The 21,226-nt window shown below is 41.4% G+C and overlaps 1 protein-coding gene across 1 annotated transcript in view; it reads right to left on the reverse strand.

Annotated features, from left to right (window-relative positions):
* The window catches only part of AFG2A (AFG2 AAA ATPase homolog A), a 164,523-nt gene that overhangs the window by 135,126 nt on the left and 8,171 nt on the right, over nt 1-21,226 (reverse strand). The window contains 3 exon segments of the mRNA XM_066186686.1: nt 4,168-4,377; nt 8,488-8,642; nt 20,213-20,468. Of these exon segments, the coding sequence (XP_066042783.1) occupies nt 4,168-4,377; nt 8,488-8,642; nt 20,213-20,468 (621 nt within the window).

Here is a 21,226-nt window from a genome sequence, read left to right on the forward strand (position 1 = left end):
ATAATTGTTCTTGCTATATATCTTATAAACTCAGGTAATCTGCTTGTTGGACAGAAAACAGAACTCCAAGTCCCCATGGATCAGACCATCACAGCTGGGTGATGGAGTTTATCTGGATGGGTACCCTGATTGTGCCTCCCAGCCTGACATCTTAAGAGCAGACTCCAGTGTTCATTCTGAAATAGGTTAAAAGCAAAAAAAGCTCAATGGTTTTATTATTTGGTAATAAAGTTAATGACCTAAATAGCACAATAATAGTTGGGGGGGGGGGGGGGGGGGGGGGGGGAATTCCACACAGAGTCTCTGCAAATTACTTCCCAGAAAAGCAACAGAAAATCTGTAAGGAAAAGCAATACTAATTTGATTCTTAGGACAACACAATGACACAGGATTTCCTAAAAATAAAATAAACTAAGAAATTTAAAATCCAAGAGGGCAGCTGTAATAAGTCTAAATAAACTGAGACGCAAGACAAATGCAGAGATAATTATCTATGCCATACAGCAAAATAGGTGAGTTTCTTCCAAAAATATAATATCACCACAAAAATCCTAGCAGTCTCACAAAAATATAGTGCAAAAAAACAGCTAGTCAAAGCTGACCCGAAGTGCAGGAACTGTCAAAACAGTGCACAGAAACACCTACCACATAAATAGTCAAAAGAGGGAATACAGTGACAAAGGGTTTCATTTCCTTCATGTTCAGTTTCAGAAAGCTAGATGACATGTAAAGCAAAAACGTCAGAGAGACAGGTTGTATATAACAGCAAGGTGTCATCAGCCTGGCAGAAGCTGAAAATTTTATCCCCATCAAATCCATATGGATATGTCCAATACTTGCATATAAGGGGTTTTTTTTACTAGCACAAAAAATGCATAAAACACATTTCAGAAGAAAATTACAAACTTTGGGACAAGCACAGGAGGATTGTGAAGGACAAAAAGCGCAGAGAAGGCTGACTGAAATAAGCAGTCAGATCAAAAGCTATTGATAAGTCGAGACTGATGTTTAACCCTGCAGAAAGAAAAAATTATCCTAATCCACTCCTTCACGCAGTCTTACACTCGCTTGTATCCATAACTGCAAAACATTGAAAAGTCTCCAAGCAGTTGAGAACAATTCAGTTGCTTTCACTGTAACAGAGATTTGGAGGGGGGGGAAAAATCCAGATGACCACTAAAACCCTGAAAAGCCTCAATGCTACAAGAGATTTAGAGAAAGGGGTTGGCGGGAAGGAGCAGGAAGAGCCATCCCCTGGAAAGCAGTTGACAACCTCCTCCCCAGTAAATTTAGCAGATACATTGTACTAGAGACAAAGAAAGTCAAAAGAAGGAACAAAAATAAACTATTCCCCCTAGGAATTATATGCAAGATTGCTTTGTAAAACAAACCAACCAACAAGCTGCTTTGCTCTGGAAAAGCAAAAGGTCACCAATCTTGGTGAAAATACAGCTATAAAAAGTTTTTGGCCAAGTATCAAAGAGCATGTTTACAAAAGGGCCACATTCATTGTAACACTAACCATTCAAACCTCACAATAGATTTCAGGAGAGAACAGGATGCAACGTCAAACATCTGTTATCACGTTATTTTCTTCAGCTCCTCTGCCCAGAAATGACATGGAGACTCAGCCCATCTCCCAAACCTCACGAGAGGCCAGTCAGACATGGGCCAGAGGCTGCCTTGTGACAGCTCCCCATGCCCAAGACGGCTGGAAAGGTCACATTTGAACAGTTTGCTCATAAACCAGGTGAAACATCTCACTGAACAGAGCCAGCTGTCCAAACCACACAGACACATCTGGCAAACAAAGCCTTCCCGGAGGCAGGCCGGGGCAGGGGCAATACCTGCTGCACTGAAGCTGGACAGCGAGCTCAGACAAGGACAGCACATCCAGCACTGCTGGGAGCTGGGACTTTCTGTGCCTGTGGCTCTTAAATGCAGTGTGCAGACACAATAGGTCCACTCTTTCAAAAATCACTGGACCGAGCAAGCACTGCACGTAACAGAATCGATCTCCTCTCAGGCTTCACAGACAAAGGGAGCGGCAGCATGGAGCAGCAGGCTCCCACAGCTAGAGCTGTGCCTCCTGCCTGCAGCCCTGGCTCCAGAAAGGCCCAAGAACCTCTGCCCTCTGCACTATCCCACAAGAGTATCCCACAAGCTGTACAGCAGACACTTTTCATCAGAATTACTTACTCCAGAGAGACTGGAAGGAAAATGCAAGTCTGAAAAGTAAATCGTAAGAATCGCACTTTAATTTCAAAATGCCTGATGTCAGTTCCAGAGATGGATATTCAAGACATAAGGTAGAGAATGGGAAAATTAACAGGGCTATGAGCAAGAAAAGAAAAATCCCCTCTCAAAAAAACTCCAACAAAGCAAACCAAAACCCCACATATTCATCTACTTTGGATTTATTGCAGGAACACTTGCAGTGGAAATTAATTCATGCCTGTTGTGCTTGAAAAAGTGCTACAGACGATGTTTAACACATTTAGTACATGATGGATGTTGTCTTTTTCTGTCCAGGAAACAAATGTGAAGTTAGAGAAAGTAGGCTATGTTCCCTTCCTGGAGTCAACATGTCCAAGGTTGGATATGCTCCAGAGATGTGCTTTTTGAAACATCTGTATGTTGAATATTTGACCCGTCCCAGGCCAGGGGATTTAAACCAACAGGGAATCACGGGCAGTTTCCTAGAGCCAGACACTTCTGCAGCTTGTCAGTGATGGGGGATGTTGCATGTGCAGAACTCCACCATGAAAAAATGCTGCATTACTGTACACCAGCATTTCCAATCAGTTACCTCGTGGTCAGCATGAGCCACCCTTCACTTTCAGACCATTAACTGCATCAGTGTTATGACTGAGGGATACAAGATACCAACAACATCCATTTTAACTGGTTTTTTTTTCCAGACTGCTACCTTTTTTCCCCACCCTCTCGGGCACCAGTGCTTAAGGCAAGACAAAGAGGAATGTTCTCTTTTAAGCAGTAGCAGAGGAAAAGGTTACCTTGTTTACCAGTAACTCAGGAGCACAAAGAACTACTTTGTCTTTATGGAAGAGGCAGTAAAGGTAGTGTTTCTTAAGGGATGAGGTTTCCAAGGCTGCCCTTGTTGCTGTGACTGTGACCCAGAGGGCTGCCTGCAATCCCAGGGAGCCCAGGCAGCGAAGGGCTGCTGGCTTCAGGGTCAACACAACTGCCTCTGCTCCCAGAGAGGATCCACAGCTACAGTGTGCCTGAAAGGATGCGAGAGGAGGAAGCTGTGCAGAAACTAACACAGGAGGCTTTGTGACTAAAGAGATGGTCAACAGAGAAGGGGACGTGATCTTACTGCTGAGGAGGAGATACTTTCAAAATACTTAAACAAATGTTTTTTCTTGCACTTCATTAACATTCTGACACAGCTGCAAGACTATCCCATGTGGAATCACTCTGCTATCCTTTTTTTTTCTTTCCTATGCAGTGAAGCTCAGCATTATTATTTAATAACTTCCATTCATGTGTTTTCCATACAACCCACAGTGATCAATTACACTGATTCATAGGCAACGAAATCCAAAATTTTTCTATGCTAAGTGTTTCTTAACGCTGAGAGAATATCCCATTTATCCAAGAGTATTCAAGATATAACTGATTTTGCAAGCTTTCTGAAAACTGATGAAGTAGAACTATTTCCCCAGAAAAAAAGGGCAAATAGGACAAGAAAAATCTGTAATGAAACACGAACAGTGAGATAAAGAAAATGACCTTCCTGAGGAATGAAAAGGAATGTAAGAGATTAGATGATAATATTTCCATGCATGCAAGTAATTATTACAGTAAGAGCAGCTATCCACTATCCAGAGTCACTTTTCATTTACATTGCTTTAACTGCAGTATTAATATTGTTGCTACTTTTAGAAAGATTTTAAACAATGCCAATATTTAGGATGTCGCTCTGCAGCTTAACCATCCATCCAACACGTGCTGTGATAAAATAAATAACAAATCTTTTAACAGCATACAAGAAAACACAAATTTACATTATATGTACAGGGTGTTCACTGGAGCATATACAGGGATCCAAAACACTAAGAGCCACTGGATTTTAACACTGGAAATTGGTAAACCATCAGTTGTTATGCAGGAGTTAAGAAAATGCGAGTCTGAATGGCCTACCTTCACTGCCAAGAAGTTGAGGCCACTTTCATGAGCCAAAGCTTTTGCTATCATGGTCTTTGAGCACCCAGGAGGTCCATAAAGCAGGACACCTTTGGGAGGCTGGATCCCCATTCGGATGAAGGACTCTGGATGTTTGAGAGGCCATTCAACTGCCTGCTTCAACTTCAGCTTGACATCTTCCAGCCCTCCTATGTCTGACCAAGATACCTGAGGAACAGAGCAGAACTATTAAAAAAGTAAACAAATCAAGAATGCTCTGTAGAACATGTACTGGTTCTTTAATGAAGCTGTTTTTAATGAGTCATTTCTTCAAAAAGTCATTATTAAGCAAGAAGCACAAGACAAGCTTGTCAGGAATACATTAAAGCATGTGTATGTTCTACCCAAAAAAGCAGGCAGATCTAAAACCTGCCACACCTCTTCCTACACGGCTATCAACTAGCCTGAGACTTTTCTCCACATCCTCCTAGCCTGCTCTTCCTCTGGTCACCATCCACTCCCATTCACTTCAAGTAATAAACATGTCAAGGCACACCTGAATCAAATAATTTTCTGCCTTAAAACATTCTTCCAGAGGTTTGCTCAACATAAATCATCCTTCAGCTCTGGAAAGTGAGTTCCATGTGAAAAGCAAGCAGAGTGTTGCTGAGAGGTAAGGTATTGCCTTTCCCCTGAAATCTGGTGTCACCCTTGGTTTGTCCTTATTTTCTCCTGATGCCAGGACAAGGAGTGGAAACTAGAAGCAGACAGTCCCTGAAAAAGGCAATTCAGCCTGCTACTGAAGTGGATGAAAAAGAGCATTTGGATGTGGTGCAAGCACTTTTGTTAAAGACAAGTAAACTTCAAATAAAATTTCTCTCAGATTATCAGACTTCGATGTAGAAGAAAATTACAAAGAGAGCAGAGAGTAAACAGCAAACACAACAAAAGTTTGTGTTTCTGAGTCAGATATCAGAGTCTGGTTTAAATTTCATTTAAAAAGATGTATTGCCTATCCCTTTAACTCTTGATTCTATGCAGGAGCTTTGTAAACCGCACAGAACTAAACCTTGATACTCTTTGACAACTTTTTCTGAGGGAAGGAGACAACATAAGCTTGTTCTCCTTTCTTCAGTGTCAATCCTTACTCATACCTGGCAAAGCATGGACTAGTCATTCCTATCATCACGTCTTTCTATCTAGACAAAGACTTCGACAAACATGAACAGGACCCTCTTGAAATTAAAAAGGCCATCATGAATTCCCTATAAGTTCCAGCAACAGAAGGCAAGATTTATTAGCAGTACTCTACATGCACGTAAAAAGCCAGGGAGAAAACACTTACATGTTATTTTTACCCTCTTAAATATTCAGTCATCTACCCTTTCCAAATATTCAGTGTACTGAATATCATTCAGGCATCATTCAAGTAATTTTTCAGATCTCGTACATGGCATTTAACACCAGCACAAATGACAGAATTGTACAGAAAAGGTGAAGAATGGCCACCTTACATGAAGGTTGTTTCAGCAATCTGGAGACTTCTTCTGACTTCGCCTGCATTTTAAATTCCAACAGTACAAGGCATGGAATCGGTGGGGCAATAGTATTAGAAGCAAAAATAGCTAATAAACCATTACCTTCACATTCTGGTGAATTCTAAACAGAACAAATTTGTCCTCATTTCCAAAGGAGAGAAGTAAGTGTGTGTGTGGAGGGAGAGAGGTTGGGGAACAGTCCACCAGCAATACTTACACTCCTCTCACCTGCACAGGAACTCAAAGGAGAGGTCTCGCAATACCAGCAACGAGGTGTGATGCTCCGTCACTGTGGAAATGGCTTTAAAGATTAGCCTTGGGGCTGAGCTCACACATACAAAACCAGCTCTCTGCTGCAGTGTGTAGGACACCAACATTTCATTACTGCTGCAATCTTTAGCTCTCCCCAGGTCAACAGAGCTCAGAGTGTGATGCAGAGCAGCAGCACCCCAGAGGTTATTAAGCACCAGTAATAAAGAAATAAAGCAGACAGGCAAAGGATGTCTTATCCAGAACCTTTTGGCTGCAAAGACACAAATCTGAGTGTTGAATTACAGTAAAGGGAGTGAAAGAGGCAAGCAAAACTTGCAGCACTCCCTGAAAAAAACTTCAGAAAGACCCATAGGAGAGGGAGGAACAGCAACTGCAGTGCAACTCTCCAAAGAGCTGCAGTATTAACTTCCTGATTTATAATGTGCATCCTCTCACTCCAAAATCCCTGCTACAGAAAAAGCAGCCTTCTAAAAAGGTTGTAACACGCAGCAAAGTTCAAGAAAGGCTCTGTAAAAATGGAAGGAAAGATGCCACACAGAACCAGGCAGCAAGGATTTTGCTTCTGCCTTAATCACAGCCAACAAAATTCAGACACAAGAAGAAGGAATCATGGCTTTATTCAGAAGTTACTTCGAACTCTTGTCATTTGATTGGCACGTGGCTATCGCAAAGCAATGAAATATGAAAGAGCCCCACCACCTGAAAAATGGAGTTAAAAATCAAAAAAACTCTCATGTATGTCAATGGTTTCACTTGTAAGTAACTACATAGGCCAAAAGTCCCATCTACACTGAGAGGGATGCCAAGTGAGTACTGTATCTGCAATAAATACCTAAAAAGCTGATATTATTAATGCACCTAAAATTCCTGTCTTCTCTTTGGGAAAAAAAAAAAAACAACAAACTCACAGCTTATAATTTATTTAGAAGTTATTTTTAGCAAGGATTTTTTAGATTACAGCATTCGCAGAATATCTTGAGATGGAACGGACACTAAAGATCATCTGCTTCTAAACTTCTTTCCTTCGGTAGGTGATATGGAAGGACACACAATTTGCTGCACCCAGTACTTTGGATTCTACTTGAAACTCACCCCAGGCAGTAGGCACATGGCTTGAAATTTACCCTAAATCTTCAGAGAATATGCATTACTTTGTGGAAATGCAGGTCCTGCCAGCACAAAAACAATCTCCACTACATTATTAATAAAGGAATGAATTCCAGCAGGACCCCAATAACTCAGTGGGTATTTAACAAATAAAATCAAGCGACAATCAAGGAAACCACTAGCAGGATGGTTTAGTGGACAAGAGGAGTAGGGTGACCAGGACTGAGAAGAGATTTCCTGCAGTACCTCAAGACTTTGCTCCTAACCTGCCTGTGTTGTGCTGCTGGGCAACATTCCACCTGGTTCCAAAGGGGCTGGAGTGCCCGAGAGGCACAGCACAGGGATAACAACATGAGCCCACAAGCCAGTAGCACAACGAGCAAGGCAAGAATCAGTCACTCTGGCTCTCAGCAGAACCACTTAGCCTTGAGGATATTGGTGCCATGACACCATTTCCAGGAAAAGCTGTTTGGGGCCACCCCAGGCAATTCCACCCTGCACAGCACAGCCTCTTAGCAAGCCAAGTGTGACATCCGAGCTGGCTGTGTGCAGCATCCGGTTCACAGATTTTATTTCCCATTCCTATAAGTTTGGGCATAAGGGTCTACAGTTGTGCAATCTAACTCCCAAATGACTCATTTTCATGCAATGAAACATAAATGTTTTCTTCTAGGGCTTGGGGAGCTGCTGAGAAACACCAGCACAACTGCTCACAGAATCAGGATTTAGTCAGATTAAATACAAAATTCTTTTGCTCAATCTTCTTAACACAGATCAGAGCTGCCTTAAACCAGATCAGTTCCCAGCCCAATCTATGTTGGGTCTGCTACTGAACTACTACTGTATGTAATTAAGAGGGCAGTGAGCAGGGTAAAGATGAACCTGGCACTGCCAAATGAACTGTTCCTATAAGGACAGTCACAGGTGACTGTTTGGCAGTGATAATCAGCCTACAGCATCGAATTCTGCCTTCACTTAAAACCATATAATGCCACTGAAGACATTCAGGCCACATCTACATTAAAATCAGAGCAAACAAACTCTTCACAGCTTTGCTTCAACACACTGGTTACAAATGCTAACAGTTGGTTTCTGCTTTGATTTGTGTCTGCTGCCCAAAAGGCTCCAATTTTCACGGCTGTTCCAGACCTTCTTTGAACATGCATCTGAAGACTTTTACCCCATTAACCCGTTCAGCATAAAAAACCACAGATCAGGATATAGGATCCTGCACTCCCAACTCATCCTGAAGCATTAGGAACCATTCTGCAAATGGTTCTTCAAAATTATAAATAAATAAACACTCAAACAGGAAGATGATGCACAACACGAACCAGTAAATTAAGGCTTTCACTCCATAAAATTCCTCTCTTTACATGGCCCTGACAATGTCGCCACAGCATTGCACGGAACAACTCACTTTTGGCACATCAATCGCCACCTCCCTCATGGCGCTGGGCCTGACATCGTTCATCCCCTGCAGGAAGTCATTGAAAGCAATCATCACTGACCCAGCCACCGCCGTGTCCCGCAGGCCGGGCCTCTTCCCCAGCACTCTCCGCAGCGCGTACAATCCTAGCGGAACAAAAGAACATGGAATTAGGTAGGCTTCCTCCTGGTTCTCCCAAGCAGAGCGCACCACACACAAACATAATGCAGCACTGGAAAGGAAATGATGTTCAAAAGAGGGTCTCAGTGCTGGGCCTGAACTATGTCAAAGAGCATGCAAGACACTTCAGATGAGAGAGCACAAGAAAGGGGATTTAACAACCACAGACAGAATATAAGCTGCATCTGTTCCAAAAGACAGAACGAAACAGCCTCATTGCAGTTTTCCCAGAGATGAAGCTCACAGGGCAAACCCTCCAAATGTCCATACATTGATCTGAACACATTTGTAAATCACAGAGGAAGAGGGACAATGAGCATTCAAGGACATGTTAAATCAACTCACAAGAAATCCGCAACCCTGCCCACTTCTCTATTATCAGGACAGTATCTTTAAAACTTTTTTTAAAAACCTGATGAGATTGCTTTAACTTCCATTGGAACCCTATTTTTCCATGTAGTAAGATGCCAGACACCTGCATTTTTCTTGATATGGAACAAACATTCCCTGTGACACTCAACAGCTCTTTGTTCCCTTAAGCAATTACATTTTTCAAACACAGGCAGAGCTTCTACCCACTCTTTTTGTTTGGGCAAATCACTCACATACAGTATCTATAAATCTTGACACTAATTTTTAATTTTCTCCAATAAATCAATCCCTCAAAAGCCACACAATTCCCACCTACTCACACATCAGTCCATCAATACTCCTTGGGCAGGACTGAGCAGTACCATTGGCTGCTCCCAGGCATTGCCAAGAGAGCAACTGCAGCCCCTGTTGTGTAGGTTGCCCAAAAGCAGGATGGTTTCCCCAGTATAATTATCCCTTTTAAGGCCTAATATAATTTAGAGTTTTATTGTTTCTGCTTCCAACCCTGTCCCGTGACTGAAAATGTTAAACTTGTTTGGCTTTTTGGTATATTATTACATGATGAGTATAATCTTATATACAGGTGTTCGCACAACTAGATAATGCCGTATCTGTTGCCATGTGTTTCAAAACAAATGAGGCACTTCATACCACACCAGCTCACCTTGCATGACCATAAAAAGACAAACATTTGTTAAGTCTCTTCTATATTTACCCAAACAAAACATCAATTAGCGCCACATGAAAGGACAATAAAAGGGATAAGCCGTTTCTGAAAATAGATATGGTTTTAACTTTCAGCAGCTTGTTGTCTTTTTTTTTCTGCAGAGGCACTGGTAGCCACAGACATGCAAAGTTTCTGACAATGACAGGAATTCTGCATTTCCTACAATATATACAACGTGTGAAGAGACATAATATGTCCCCTGTGAAGCAGTACAGCTGGTGTCTCCCCATAAAGTGCCAATTACGGCAGAGTCAGAGCACCTGCATCCAATACCCAGGCTCTTAATACAATAACAGAAAGAAAAAAGTTTGTAATCCAGATTTCCCCTTGCACAGAACATCCAAAACTAATAAGATACATAAATAAAAACATTCCATGAGGCCAAGGAGAAAAATGAAAATCTGGTCACCAGAGGACAAGTATAAAATGTAACTGATTCATTTTAACAACTCAGGCAAATTTTGTGCTATTCCTTGCCCACTTCTTCCCCTGAAGAAGTTCATTTTAAGAAAAAAATCCGAAACAACTTAAATGAGACAACATAGATTCACCCCCCCCCCCCCCCCCCCCCAGATTTAAAATTTATCCAAACAAATAACAAACTCCACATATTATTCCAATATCAATTCAGCTGGGACTTTGTGGGGTGACAGTGGGCATTGGGGTCCAGTCTCGTATTTTCTTTCAGGGAAGTCAATTCACAGGAATCTCAGTTTAAAAAAATGCAAGTAAATAACATCACGTGAAATTAAGGTAGAGAGAAAACAAGTAACTGATAAAGATATCTGCTTATTTCTATACCAGTCTACTCCACCAAGTGCCAATGTAGCCCAGCATTCATTTGATGCATTTTAAACGTCACGGTTATTTTTTTTTTCCACAACACGAGCAAGTCTTAAAACCAAGCACACTTATTTTAAAAACTGAGAAAGAATAGCAAATAAAAATGCCCAAGGAGACCACTGCTCTTAAGGTTTGTTACTGCCAGTGCTAGGAGGAGTACGAGTGAAATTTCAGTCCTCAGCAGTGGGTTTGAAAGGCAACAGCCTTGATCCAGAACAGGAATAAAGAGGTCACAGCTTTCCAAACAAAGCCGGAATTCATTTCAGCATGTGCACGCACACGCCACTGCACAGGTCAGCATTTAATTGAAACAATGTTTTACATTAAAACAATAATAAAAAACAGATTGAAAAAGAAAGCATGATTCTTCCTGTTTCCTCCTGTTATCATAATCATTCTTTCCTGCACTTCAGATTGACCTCTAACAAGAGGGGCGGGGGGAACCCTCAGTAAGAGGAGAAGGATACAGCCAGTGGCTTGCCAGAGGCGGGAAAACACATCCTTGTCTCGAGACGCTGAAAGATGGATTTAATGTAAGGAAATGCAGGGTAGGATGCAAACCCTGCTGCCAGAAGCAGTGCAGAGGCAAAGGAGGTGGAACCCTACAGCAAAGCCATGTTCACCACTACACAAGTAATAATGCAGACATACAAACAGTAACACCTCAGAAAACATCAGGCACCTCCTGGGTGTCTTCCACACGGCAACGCTTTGGGTTGAGCATAATATCATTGCTGTGAACTGACTCTGAGCACAGCGTTTGTTTCAGGTCTGCTTGCTGGTTTTCAGATGTTACGTCAGGGTTAATGACTATCAATAGCCCTTTTGGCAGTGCCTGGGTGGGGCTCAGAAGCGGGCCAGTGGGTTTTCCCTGTTTTATTCCAGTCCTGCATGAGGGGAGGAAGGACTGAAGTGCAGTTTTCCTGCTGAAGGGTCAGTAGGACTTCACAGACGCACAGGATACCTATTTTGAGCAAAGAGATAGTGAACAAGACTGATCCTCAGTGAAGTAGCAATGGAAAATCCTGGTTTGGAAAAAAAAAAAAAGGCAAAAAAAAAAAGCATAATAAGGCATGCATGATTACAAACAATGGAAAATAAACAGTTTGTTCCAGCCCAGCAACTGTGTGCTCTACCTCACCGACTCATCCTGTCTGTCTAGAACAGAGGAAACCAAGTGGACAGAGGGGAAAAACCCAGCAGAACGCCCTGTCCTGGTACAGATGATCCTTCTTTGGTACCAGGCTACGCACAAGGCCGATAGCATTGTTTGCCTGTAAGATTTTAGCCTAGCTTGGCTAGGTTTTGGCACATTAGGTCATAATAACAAATATCCCAGCCTAAAAATAGACCCTACAGCACTGCTATATTTGTCAGAGTCTGTGTATAATTACACATCACTGTAAATAATGGGAAGCAGCCACTCAGAATGACCAACATATACACTTTAGGTTTCCAAAACAGAATATATACACAACACTTGAGGAAATAAACTGAGCCCAACAAAATGGTTAATCATGCATCTTTTACTGCCCATCAGCTATTCCTTTTGCAAACCCACCCTGTCTGGACCTACTCTACCAGAATTCCAGTACCAGAATTTGTATGTAGCTTCAAAGAAATTGTCATCTTCTTGTAAGATTGTTTACAAAGTAAATGGTTTTTCTTTCTCTGCTAATCTGGCATTTCCCTCCCAAATTCTTCTGGCCAAACCCAGGAGACACACACTATTTCTCCCTTTGACAGCTGTCAGATCCAACGTGATCCTCTACCTGGCTGGCAGTGGAATGCTCAACAGAAGGGCATGGATGGGTAAGATCCCAGCTTTCTTAAGGCACTGGAGGGGGCATCTTCCTCTGCTTCCAGATCTTTACACTTCAAAATCGAACAGGTTTATGCATAGAAAAAGTATTTCATATAACTTAAAAATCAGTTTATAAACCTATTTTAAACTTTTTTTTTTTTTTTAATTTAACCTGTATGTAAAACTGTATTTAGGAAAAAAAAAATAAGGAAGCAGAAACCTTGACTTTTTGTTCTCAAAACCATATTCTGCAATCTGTCTTTAGCTGCCAGAGCTATATGGGAAAAATTCCTGAAGAATTTTCATGCACTGTTTGCACAGGAAAGATAATGCCCTTAAATCCCTTGTAACCATAACATTGCAAATTCACTGGGCCAACCTGAGCTCTAACCTACTGCAGGGATTATATCCACAATTTATAGTCCTTCCTGAGGAGCCCTGGCATTTGCTGGAACATGTCTGAGGAGCTGCCTGAAAGCTGCTGAGAGGTGTGACAGGGGAGGGGCAAGGAAGGAAGGAAGGAAGGAGGAACTGCATTTTCAGAACTTCTTTCGTAGAGGAAATGGTTTATTCAGAGATCAGGTACACACACACACACGTCATTTATCCCGACACTGTGACAACAGGGGGAAATAAGGAATACCAGACTGCCTGTTCCTAGCCTGCTCACAGACATAAACGTACCTAAGGGGGATGCACACGTGTGAGGAGAAAAATAAGGACCTGCCAGGCTACCAAAACAGTAAGGGCAGAAAGATAAAGAAGCAACAGCTAATGGCTAACTGCCCAGTCTAATTGTAATTACAAATGTTGGCAAGGGATACAGCTAAAAATTAAAGTCAGGAGACTTATGAAAACTTCACCTGAAAATGTTTAAGCTCTGTTCCCCAATAGTAGCTAATGATTCTACATACAGATGCCTACTGCTGACTGCATTGCCACACATGAATAATACAATTTCTTCCATACCACTTAAGCTGCAGAAGCAAGAACATGGCAACTTATCTGCCAAGGCAGTTCATTTAAAACATTAGTTACAATTATTGACCAACTCTTCTGAAAAAATAACCCCTGTTTCCTGCTTATATAAATATCAGCAGGCAGACTGGGATGTGCTTTAAGCAGATTATTAAATATTCAACCCATAACTGTGTGCATGAAGTCAGCAATCCTATTGTCCAATTAGCTGCAAGCTTTGGATAAACACACACTTAAAATTAGTTATGATGAAAACCGAGAGTTCACATGCCCTAACTGCAGTGAGTGCAACGTTCCTCCTGCAAAAACAAAAATCAAGTATCATTACAAAATAAACTAAAGAAATGGGCAAAGATTTTTCTTTAAGAAGAAAGTAACTCCAAAAACCAACACAAGCACGCACCGGCATTGCTTCAGAGAGGCAGCAGCCACATGTAGCCACATCTGCAGAAAAGCCATCATTCTGAGTTGCTGCTCGAAGAAACAATCCCCAAACACATGTTACAGAGGCCAAAAAAGCCATATTGCTTTGCCACGTGTGTGTGCAAGCCAGGGCCCCTTTGCTCCTAACCTGCTCAGCCAATTGCTTAGGTTTAGATACACCGTCTGCTTCAGGGACCTAACTTAAACAGCACAGAACACAGTATCAACTTAACACTCATGAACACTGAAGATGGGCATTGGATTTTCTTGCTCTCCTTACACCATAAATTCGAGTGATGGAACACAGTGCCAGAAAATTCAGTTGTCCCGGTCCAAAAATTCATTTGTAGCTTTACTTTTGTATCACGTCTGTGCTTTTCAGTGCATTTCAGAATCCAATATTCTGCCCTTTTTGCAAAAATTTCATAACACTTTTTTTTGTATTGACCATCTGACTAGATATGTTATTAATATTCCCAAAACTCCCACATTTTCTACATGACCTTTTCACAAAAAGGCAAGCTGCATTTCCCACCTCATTTTGAGTGTCACATGGGAACCAGTACTCAGACAGTGCAAGAACAGATTGTTTGCAACAGCATAGCTTCAATATTTGTCCCTGCTACTAATAAATAAATAACCACACAAACATGGTATTTTCAGTCACTTTCCATAAGGGAATAAAATAATTATAGCATGTCAAGCAGTGCTTCCCCTTTCAAATCTGTAACTGCAGTCAGTTCATTTGAAAGCAAACCAAAAACCATCCTTCAAAACAAACAATCCCATTGCCTTGGTCATCAACTGCCTCTGTCAAAATCTGCATTTTCAACAGCGTCTCAAGCCCACATTCCTACATTTAGCAATATAATCCAAGAAAAATATCTACACTTGTTGCACACCCCCAGCAGAACCCAGGTCCAGACAGTGCTGGGAAAGGTTCAGAATCTTAATGGCTTAAGAGAAAGGAAGGATACTCTTGATGCCCTAACACTGGGCTGTTTGATCAGGGCTGTGCCTGAGCTGAAAGGAAGAGCTCGATTGGAGATAGGAGGCTGGGAAGGCACGGGTTGAAGGCAGCGTTTGTCTGGCTGAAAGAGCAGTCAGGGGCTGCTCCTCGGGGTGCACAGAGCCTCACTGTTAATCACATTAGCCCACACGGTTCATGTTTCCTGCAGGTGGCCAGCCTACCACCACTGCAGGAGCTGGGGGGGGGGAAACCACACAGGTCTAACAAAGAGACAGTCCTGGGCTTCAGGGGAATTCACTTCCCCACCAATTACAGGGAAAACCAGAAAAATCCTAAGAGACAGTCCTTCAGCTGATTATTGTTTTTTAATTCTTACTTTTAAAGCAAGTGGATTGCAGAAACTCTTTTTTGGGGTGCAGAAGAGAGCAGGGAGATTCTCAGCTCCAACAAAAAGCCAAGTAAACTACGTTCCTAAATAAATCACACCTTTACAGGCCTAATATCCCCATAAAATCAATATATAGAGCTATGGATTAAACAGCATAAAGCCTCTCCATCCTGTATTATTCATCAGAATGCAGGGATAATTAAAGAGGCAAATAAACAGCACAGACAAGATCTCCAAACAACAGGACTCAAAATTATGAGCACAAGACAACAGACCATTATCACATGCCTATGAAAGTGGCTTCACAGATTCAGCAGGGTAATGCTGATTCATACTGCTCAAAGATGCATCTCAACCTCTTATTTCTCTAAGACTTTTTTGTAGCAGACAGCTCAAGCCAGTAAACCATTCTAATCCTAAAGGCTAAGCAGGGTGATACCTTTTTCAGGCAATTAAGAAACTTCTGATGCAAAACGAAGCCACCAGTGCCTCTTTCACAGAAGTCTCAAAGTCTCAGTGGTTACAGCATCCTTACTGGAAGCAAATCAATGTTCTTGCCAGAGTGACCACTATTAAAACAAAGCCATTTGTTCTTCCTCTCCTCATGATGCTATCTTATCACAGCCCAAGTGTTTTATAACAGCACACTGAAATGATGTGCAATGAACAAGGATGTTCAAGATAAATTCTGAGAGTCACAAAGCAAATACTTCCTCTCTCTGTAAACAATATGACTGAATCCACTCCTTGAAGAAATCAAGCTATATTTATATTCACCCTCTTGAAATGCTACAGGCAGCCATAGAAGGATAAGTTTATAATAAATTGCTATATTTGGAAACCTTTGTTGCTAAGCATCTTCTAACATTCAGTACGGTTTATACCATTCATGTCCCTGCTACATAATTAACATTTCATATGTTTTGGGTTTTTTTTTAAAAAAAAGAAGTACAGTGCTTGTCTTTGCCAATAAATTAAAACCATTACAATTTTTTTGGGAATTAATAAAAGACCACCTGGCAAATTAAATAAAGGAGAAGCAACAAGATCTCAAGGGCATACAAACACTGACATTATATGCAAGGATATGGCAGTCTATCTTCTATACACTCCTCTGCTTGAGATAAAACAACTCAGAAGGCAGCTGTTCACACTAAAAACCAGTCTACTAAATAATTTAGGATACAGTAGACCTCTCCCAATCTGAAGAATATGACTTTCTCAGCTACACATAAATAGGCCCTTTTCTTGTCAAGAATTCTCTGTGTGTAAATCCCTTGGATGGTACTCAAGTCCTCAGGAGTCTAATGAGAAGAGCTCACTGCAAGCTGATGTCCATGGGATGTGGCCCAGTGCTCAGCATGGAATCTGCAGGTTTATCACATGTGGCTGGTAACTTCTGTGGAAATCACAAGTATCTTGCTAGGCAGTAGAGGACCACAGCAAATCGTGATTTTTCCAGTGCAGCCACTACAGATATTTTAACCTTGGACATGTAGATAGCCTATGAAAAATCAGTTTTGTGGTTTCATTTTTGCGAGAGACTAGAGCTGTATCTTCAGTGGAGGAAAAGGAGAAAAATCCACTAACGTTTTAAAAATTCAGCAGATAAAATAAGAGCCCTCTTAGCTGATTATTACAAGCATCTCCATATAAAGGTTTCATGAGTTTTAGTCACAATACCCTGTTTGGGAAAGTCCAGATCACACTGCACAGATTCTCCAAGTTTCTTGTCCTCTTTTCCTCTCCCTGCCCACCCCAACATATACCACACAATTCTGTACACACCATAGTCACGGGGGCCTAAAAATATTCAACACAAAAAGGGCATTACAGGCCCCCAAAACTTCTTCAAAATTCCCATGAAAATGCAGAGTTGCTGAACAGAATATGAAACTTGCCTGTCTGACCCCAGCAGTACCACTAAGCAAATCATGGACTGGAGAACAAACAGCTTCTGCCAAAAAAACAGTTGGAATATGTTTAATTCTACAATGGTTATTTACTTTCCATTAACAAATGGCCTTCAGAATTATAGAGAAGGCAAACATCAAAGCTTTTATAATGAGGTATCTTAGGAAACCTGACTAGAGATGCAAAAGTCCTACACATACTACATTTACGTTACTAATTACTAACCCTTGGTTTATATAAGCAGTATATACACAATACATGTGTTAAAAAAACAGAGTTGAAGTAGAAAGATAAGGAAAGATGAGTCCTCTGGAAAACAATCTAAACTTTGTATTAAGAATATAAACGTATTTAGCTGGCAAACTTGCAGTCTTTCCAGCCACAAACCCCAGGATATAAATGGGGTATGCAGGACTCGAGAGTCTCCCACAGACCACAACAGAAATACAATCAGCAAGCAACTGTAATCCTGTGCCAAAAACTGAACATGTATTCCTGAGTTGTGAAATCCTTTTCCTAAGCTAGTTTCCACATTTCACCTGTACTTACACAACAAATCTGAATGTGACACTAATAAGCTTAACATTTGTGAAAGAATTCTTAACTCAGACGTTGTTGCCATACCAAGTATTTTGGACATTCAGAAATGTGCATTAGTCGCCTTTACTCTAAGTTTATACCATGTTTTATGGTGTAATATACATATGAAATGTTATGTTCAGTTCTAAGGCCTACATCACCAAAAAGGTTATTGACAAACTGGAGGCAGTTCAGAGAAAATCAACGCAATTTCTCGGAAGGCAGGAAGAACTTATTTATGAGGAAAGATTAAAAGAGCTAAATATTTATAGTTTGGCTCAGTAATGAATGAGGAGGTAGAGGACATGAGAACAGCCTCGAGATATCTGAAAGGTCTGAACACTAAGGAGGGAGAGCAAACGTGTTATACAAGGATGTAAATAGAAATAAGGGGATAAAACTAAACAAGGAAAGCTTAGACTGAGTATCAGAGAGCATTCCTGGACAGCAAGCTTGCTTGGCCCACAGGAGAGTTTCTGAAGTGAAGCAATAGGACCCCATACATCTTGGAACAACACAAAAAGCTAGACAAAACAGTGGAAAATTTGCCATATGAAGGAATCTTGCCCTGCCAAGGAGAAACAGTAGATTATAAAAGTCTTTGCTAAGTTTAACTCCAGAGCAAGCGTTAATCTTTTACAAGGTGTTGAAAATGTAATATAAAAAACAGCTAAAGAGCTTAATTGGAAAGAAAAAAAAAAAAAAAGGAGAGTCCAGCTAAGAACGTTCCTTAATGATGAGCAACTTAAGTTCAGTTTATGCAACAGCTCGACTGACTCATGCTTCTGCAACTTCTTGAAGAGGAAAACTTCACATGAGCTGCAAGGAGTTAACAGCGCTGGACTGTACTTTCCCCAGCAGAGGTCACCCCACAGTAACAAATGACAGGGAAATCTGACAGCACGGATTCAGACTTGAAGAAAGAAGAGCAGTAGGAAGGAGATATCCTCCTCCCCTCATTCGCACCACTGGCTTTGGATGCAAAGTTCCTGGATAACACCATGTCCTGCAATCAGTCACAGGTAGATGCCTGAAGTTTTTTATCTGTGTAGTGTTCAACCTGCACAACATTCCAGATTTATTTTCTAGGAGGTCCTCATGAAGTGGGTAAATATCATCTACAATATCATCACGTGCATAAGTGAAAGCCTCATCTGGGTCATGTTTGGAATTGAAACCACACCACTTCTTACTGAGAACTTGAGACTACATTAGTTAAGTGTTTACTATTTGAGTACTGAGACACAGGCAGACTGACAGTCTTTCAAAAACACAGGGGATGAAAAATAAAAAGGGAGTATATATACATTTTTTATATTTTAATAAAATATATACAAGCAGGAAAAATAATGATGTTTTCTAACTTAAAACAGAGCTTAAAAACCAACTGAAGCCAAGAGGAAAGTGCTAGAGAACAAATAATCGCATACATTTTTTTCTTCTTGAGCCATAAAAACTCAACAAATTCTTATTTGAGAACTATCCCTTAAAAATTCTGGAAGCTGGCAAGCAAAGACCTTGCTGTTCCAGGTGCCAGCACCCCTAATAAAACATCTGTCATCTTCGCAGTCAGTTCCGATGCAAGAATTATCTGTGCTCTGTGCCACTGCCAGAGGAAGCTGTCCCGGTGCCAAAGGAAATAAAAGTAACCAGCACATGCAGCAAACTTGTTTGTGAACTACAAGGGAACAAATACATGTAAGCAGAGCTGGACAATTGTATTTTGACTCAGCTGTTTTAAAGGGCTGCTCAGGGGCAGATTTAAGCTCCAACACTCAAACTGTGCAGACGCACTCTAGCAAAACCTAGGAACTGATAGAGCATACTTGCAATATTTCATCCAATGAAAACAGAAGTGAACTCATGCTGAAGCATTCCCTGGAACATACTGAACCCTGGCTGCATGATGCATGGATAATTATCCAGGGTTATGCCTGTTCCCAAGGCCAAGGGCCACGTTCCAGCCCGCGGCTCGGGGCGTGCTCTGGAGCTCACTCAGCTCCGCTGCACAACCTGAGCCAGGTGCACACAGCGCCCTTGCCCCTGCCAGGAGCTCCTCACCTGCAGGAAAATGAAATACAGGCACAAAATATGGAAGGGAGACACAGGAAACACCACTGAGGCCCACAGCCTCCACAGCCTGGGAACAAGGACCTGCAGGACAAGCTGTGCAGCCAGAGCGACTTAGGATTTTCGCGTGGAAGGGGTTGTCTAGAGGGTAGAAGAACTCTTAGGGATGTTAGTTAACTCCCAGACCCATTGGTTTACTAAGAGAGAGCAAGCTAAGATCCTAGAAATGGCACGGGGGATTCCCCAGGGTTATTGATCTTAACACTGCATTTTTAAAAGTCATTAATATTCAAAGAATTTTTCCCACCTGCCTGGGAAGAGACACACTTGGCTGTGTTTTCTTTGACACAAAAATTAATAAAACCTCAGTGCTTCAAAAGCTGTTAGTACAGACTGCAGATTTTTTTTTTCTTTAATAAAGAGACTCACAGTAAAGTAATACCCTAAACAAGATAAAAAAAGCCTTACCTGCTTCCTTGCACAAGGCTGCCAAGTCTGCACCCACGTAACCATGTGCACTATCAGCCAGATGTGCCAACTGCTCTGCTGTGAGCAAATGGGGTACCTTCTTGAGAAGCTTCTGGAGAATGTCCAGACGGTCCTGGGCATTGGGAATTCCAATTTCTATCTCCTTATCGAAGCGCCCTGGCCTGCGTAGTGCTGCATCCAGGGCATGAGGGCGATTGGTGGCCCCAAGGACCAACAGCTGCCCTTCACTGCCTTCCTGAAGGCACCAAACAACACAAAATATTATTTTAAAAGTACAATTAAACGTCAAACAGATAATACAAGAGGCACTCCCACTTCAATTCCCACAAATCTGCTTTCCTAAATCAGGAAAGTAAGACCCAAGGAGAGAAAAAGAAGGGATTAGGGTAAAATGCAGCATTGGCACAAGAACAAAATGGTATCAGCAGACCTTGAATAAACAAGGTTGGGAAACAAATCAGTTCAGGTATCAAACCCAGAAGAGACAGGAGGTTATAAAGCTTCCTGTAGGTCCAGCAGGAAAAGCAAGGTCAAAAATGTTAACCAATTTCGTCAAGCTCTGCTTCTTCACTTTTACAGTGAGGCGAGATCAGTTAGGAGGTCTCTTGTAATGTCATTCTCTTTTTGTGAATGAAGCACTCTTTCCAGGAAGAATATCCATCAGCCTTTGCCACCAGAAAATATGTTCTGCCTGTGAACAATTCCAGACTGGGTAACTCAAACTACCATGCAGGAAAATAATGAGAAACTTGCAGATTACATAGACAGAAGAAATTTATTTTCATAGTCTGGACAGACTTCTTTCATCTTTCCCACAAACAATCATAAAATAATAGATGAGAGACTGCCAAACTTTATGGGCTTAATCCATAATGCACTCAAGTCAATTAATTTTACTGTTTCTTTATTAGGCATTTGTTTATGCCCTACATACTGCTCTGGCAACCCGGAAATAGCTATTGTTGCCTTTAATCATGCAGCCTACATATCACC

Source organism: Chamaea fasciata, unplaced genomic scaffold (assembly GCF_029207755.1).
Source record: "Chamaea fasciata isolate MVZ Bird 193981 ecotype frontalis unplaced genomic scaffold, bChaFas1.0.hap1 SCAF_6, whole genome shotgun sequence".
Lineage (NCBI taxonomy): Eukaryota > Metazoa > Chordata > Aves > Passeriformes > Sylviidae > Chamaea > Chamaea fasciata.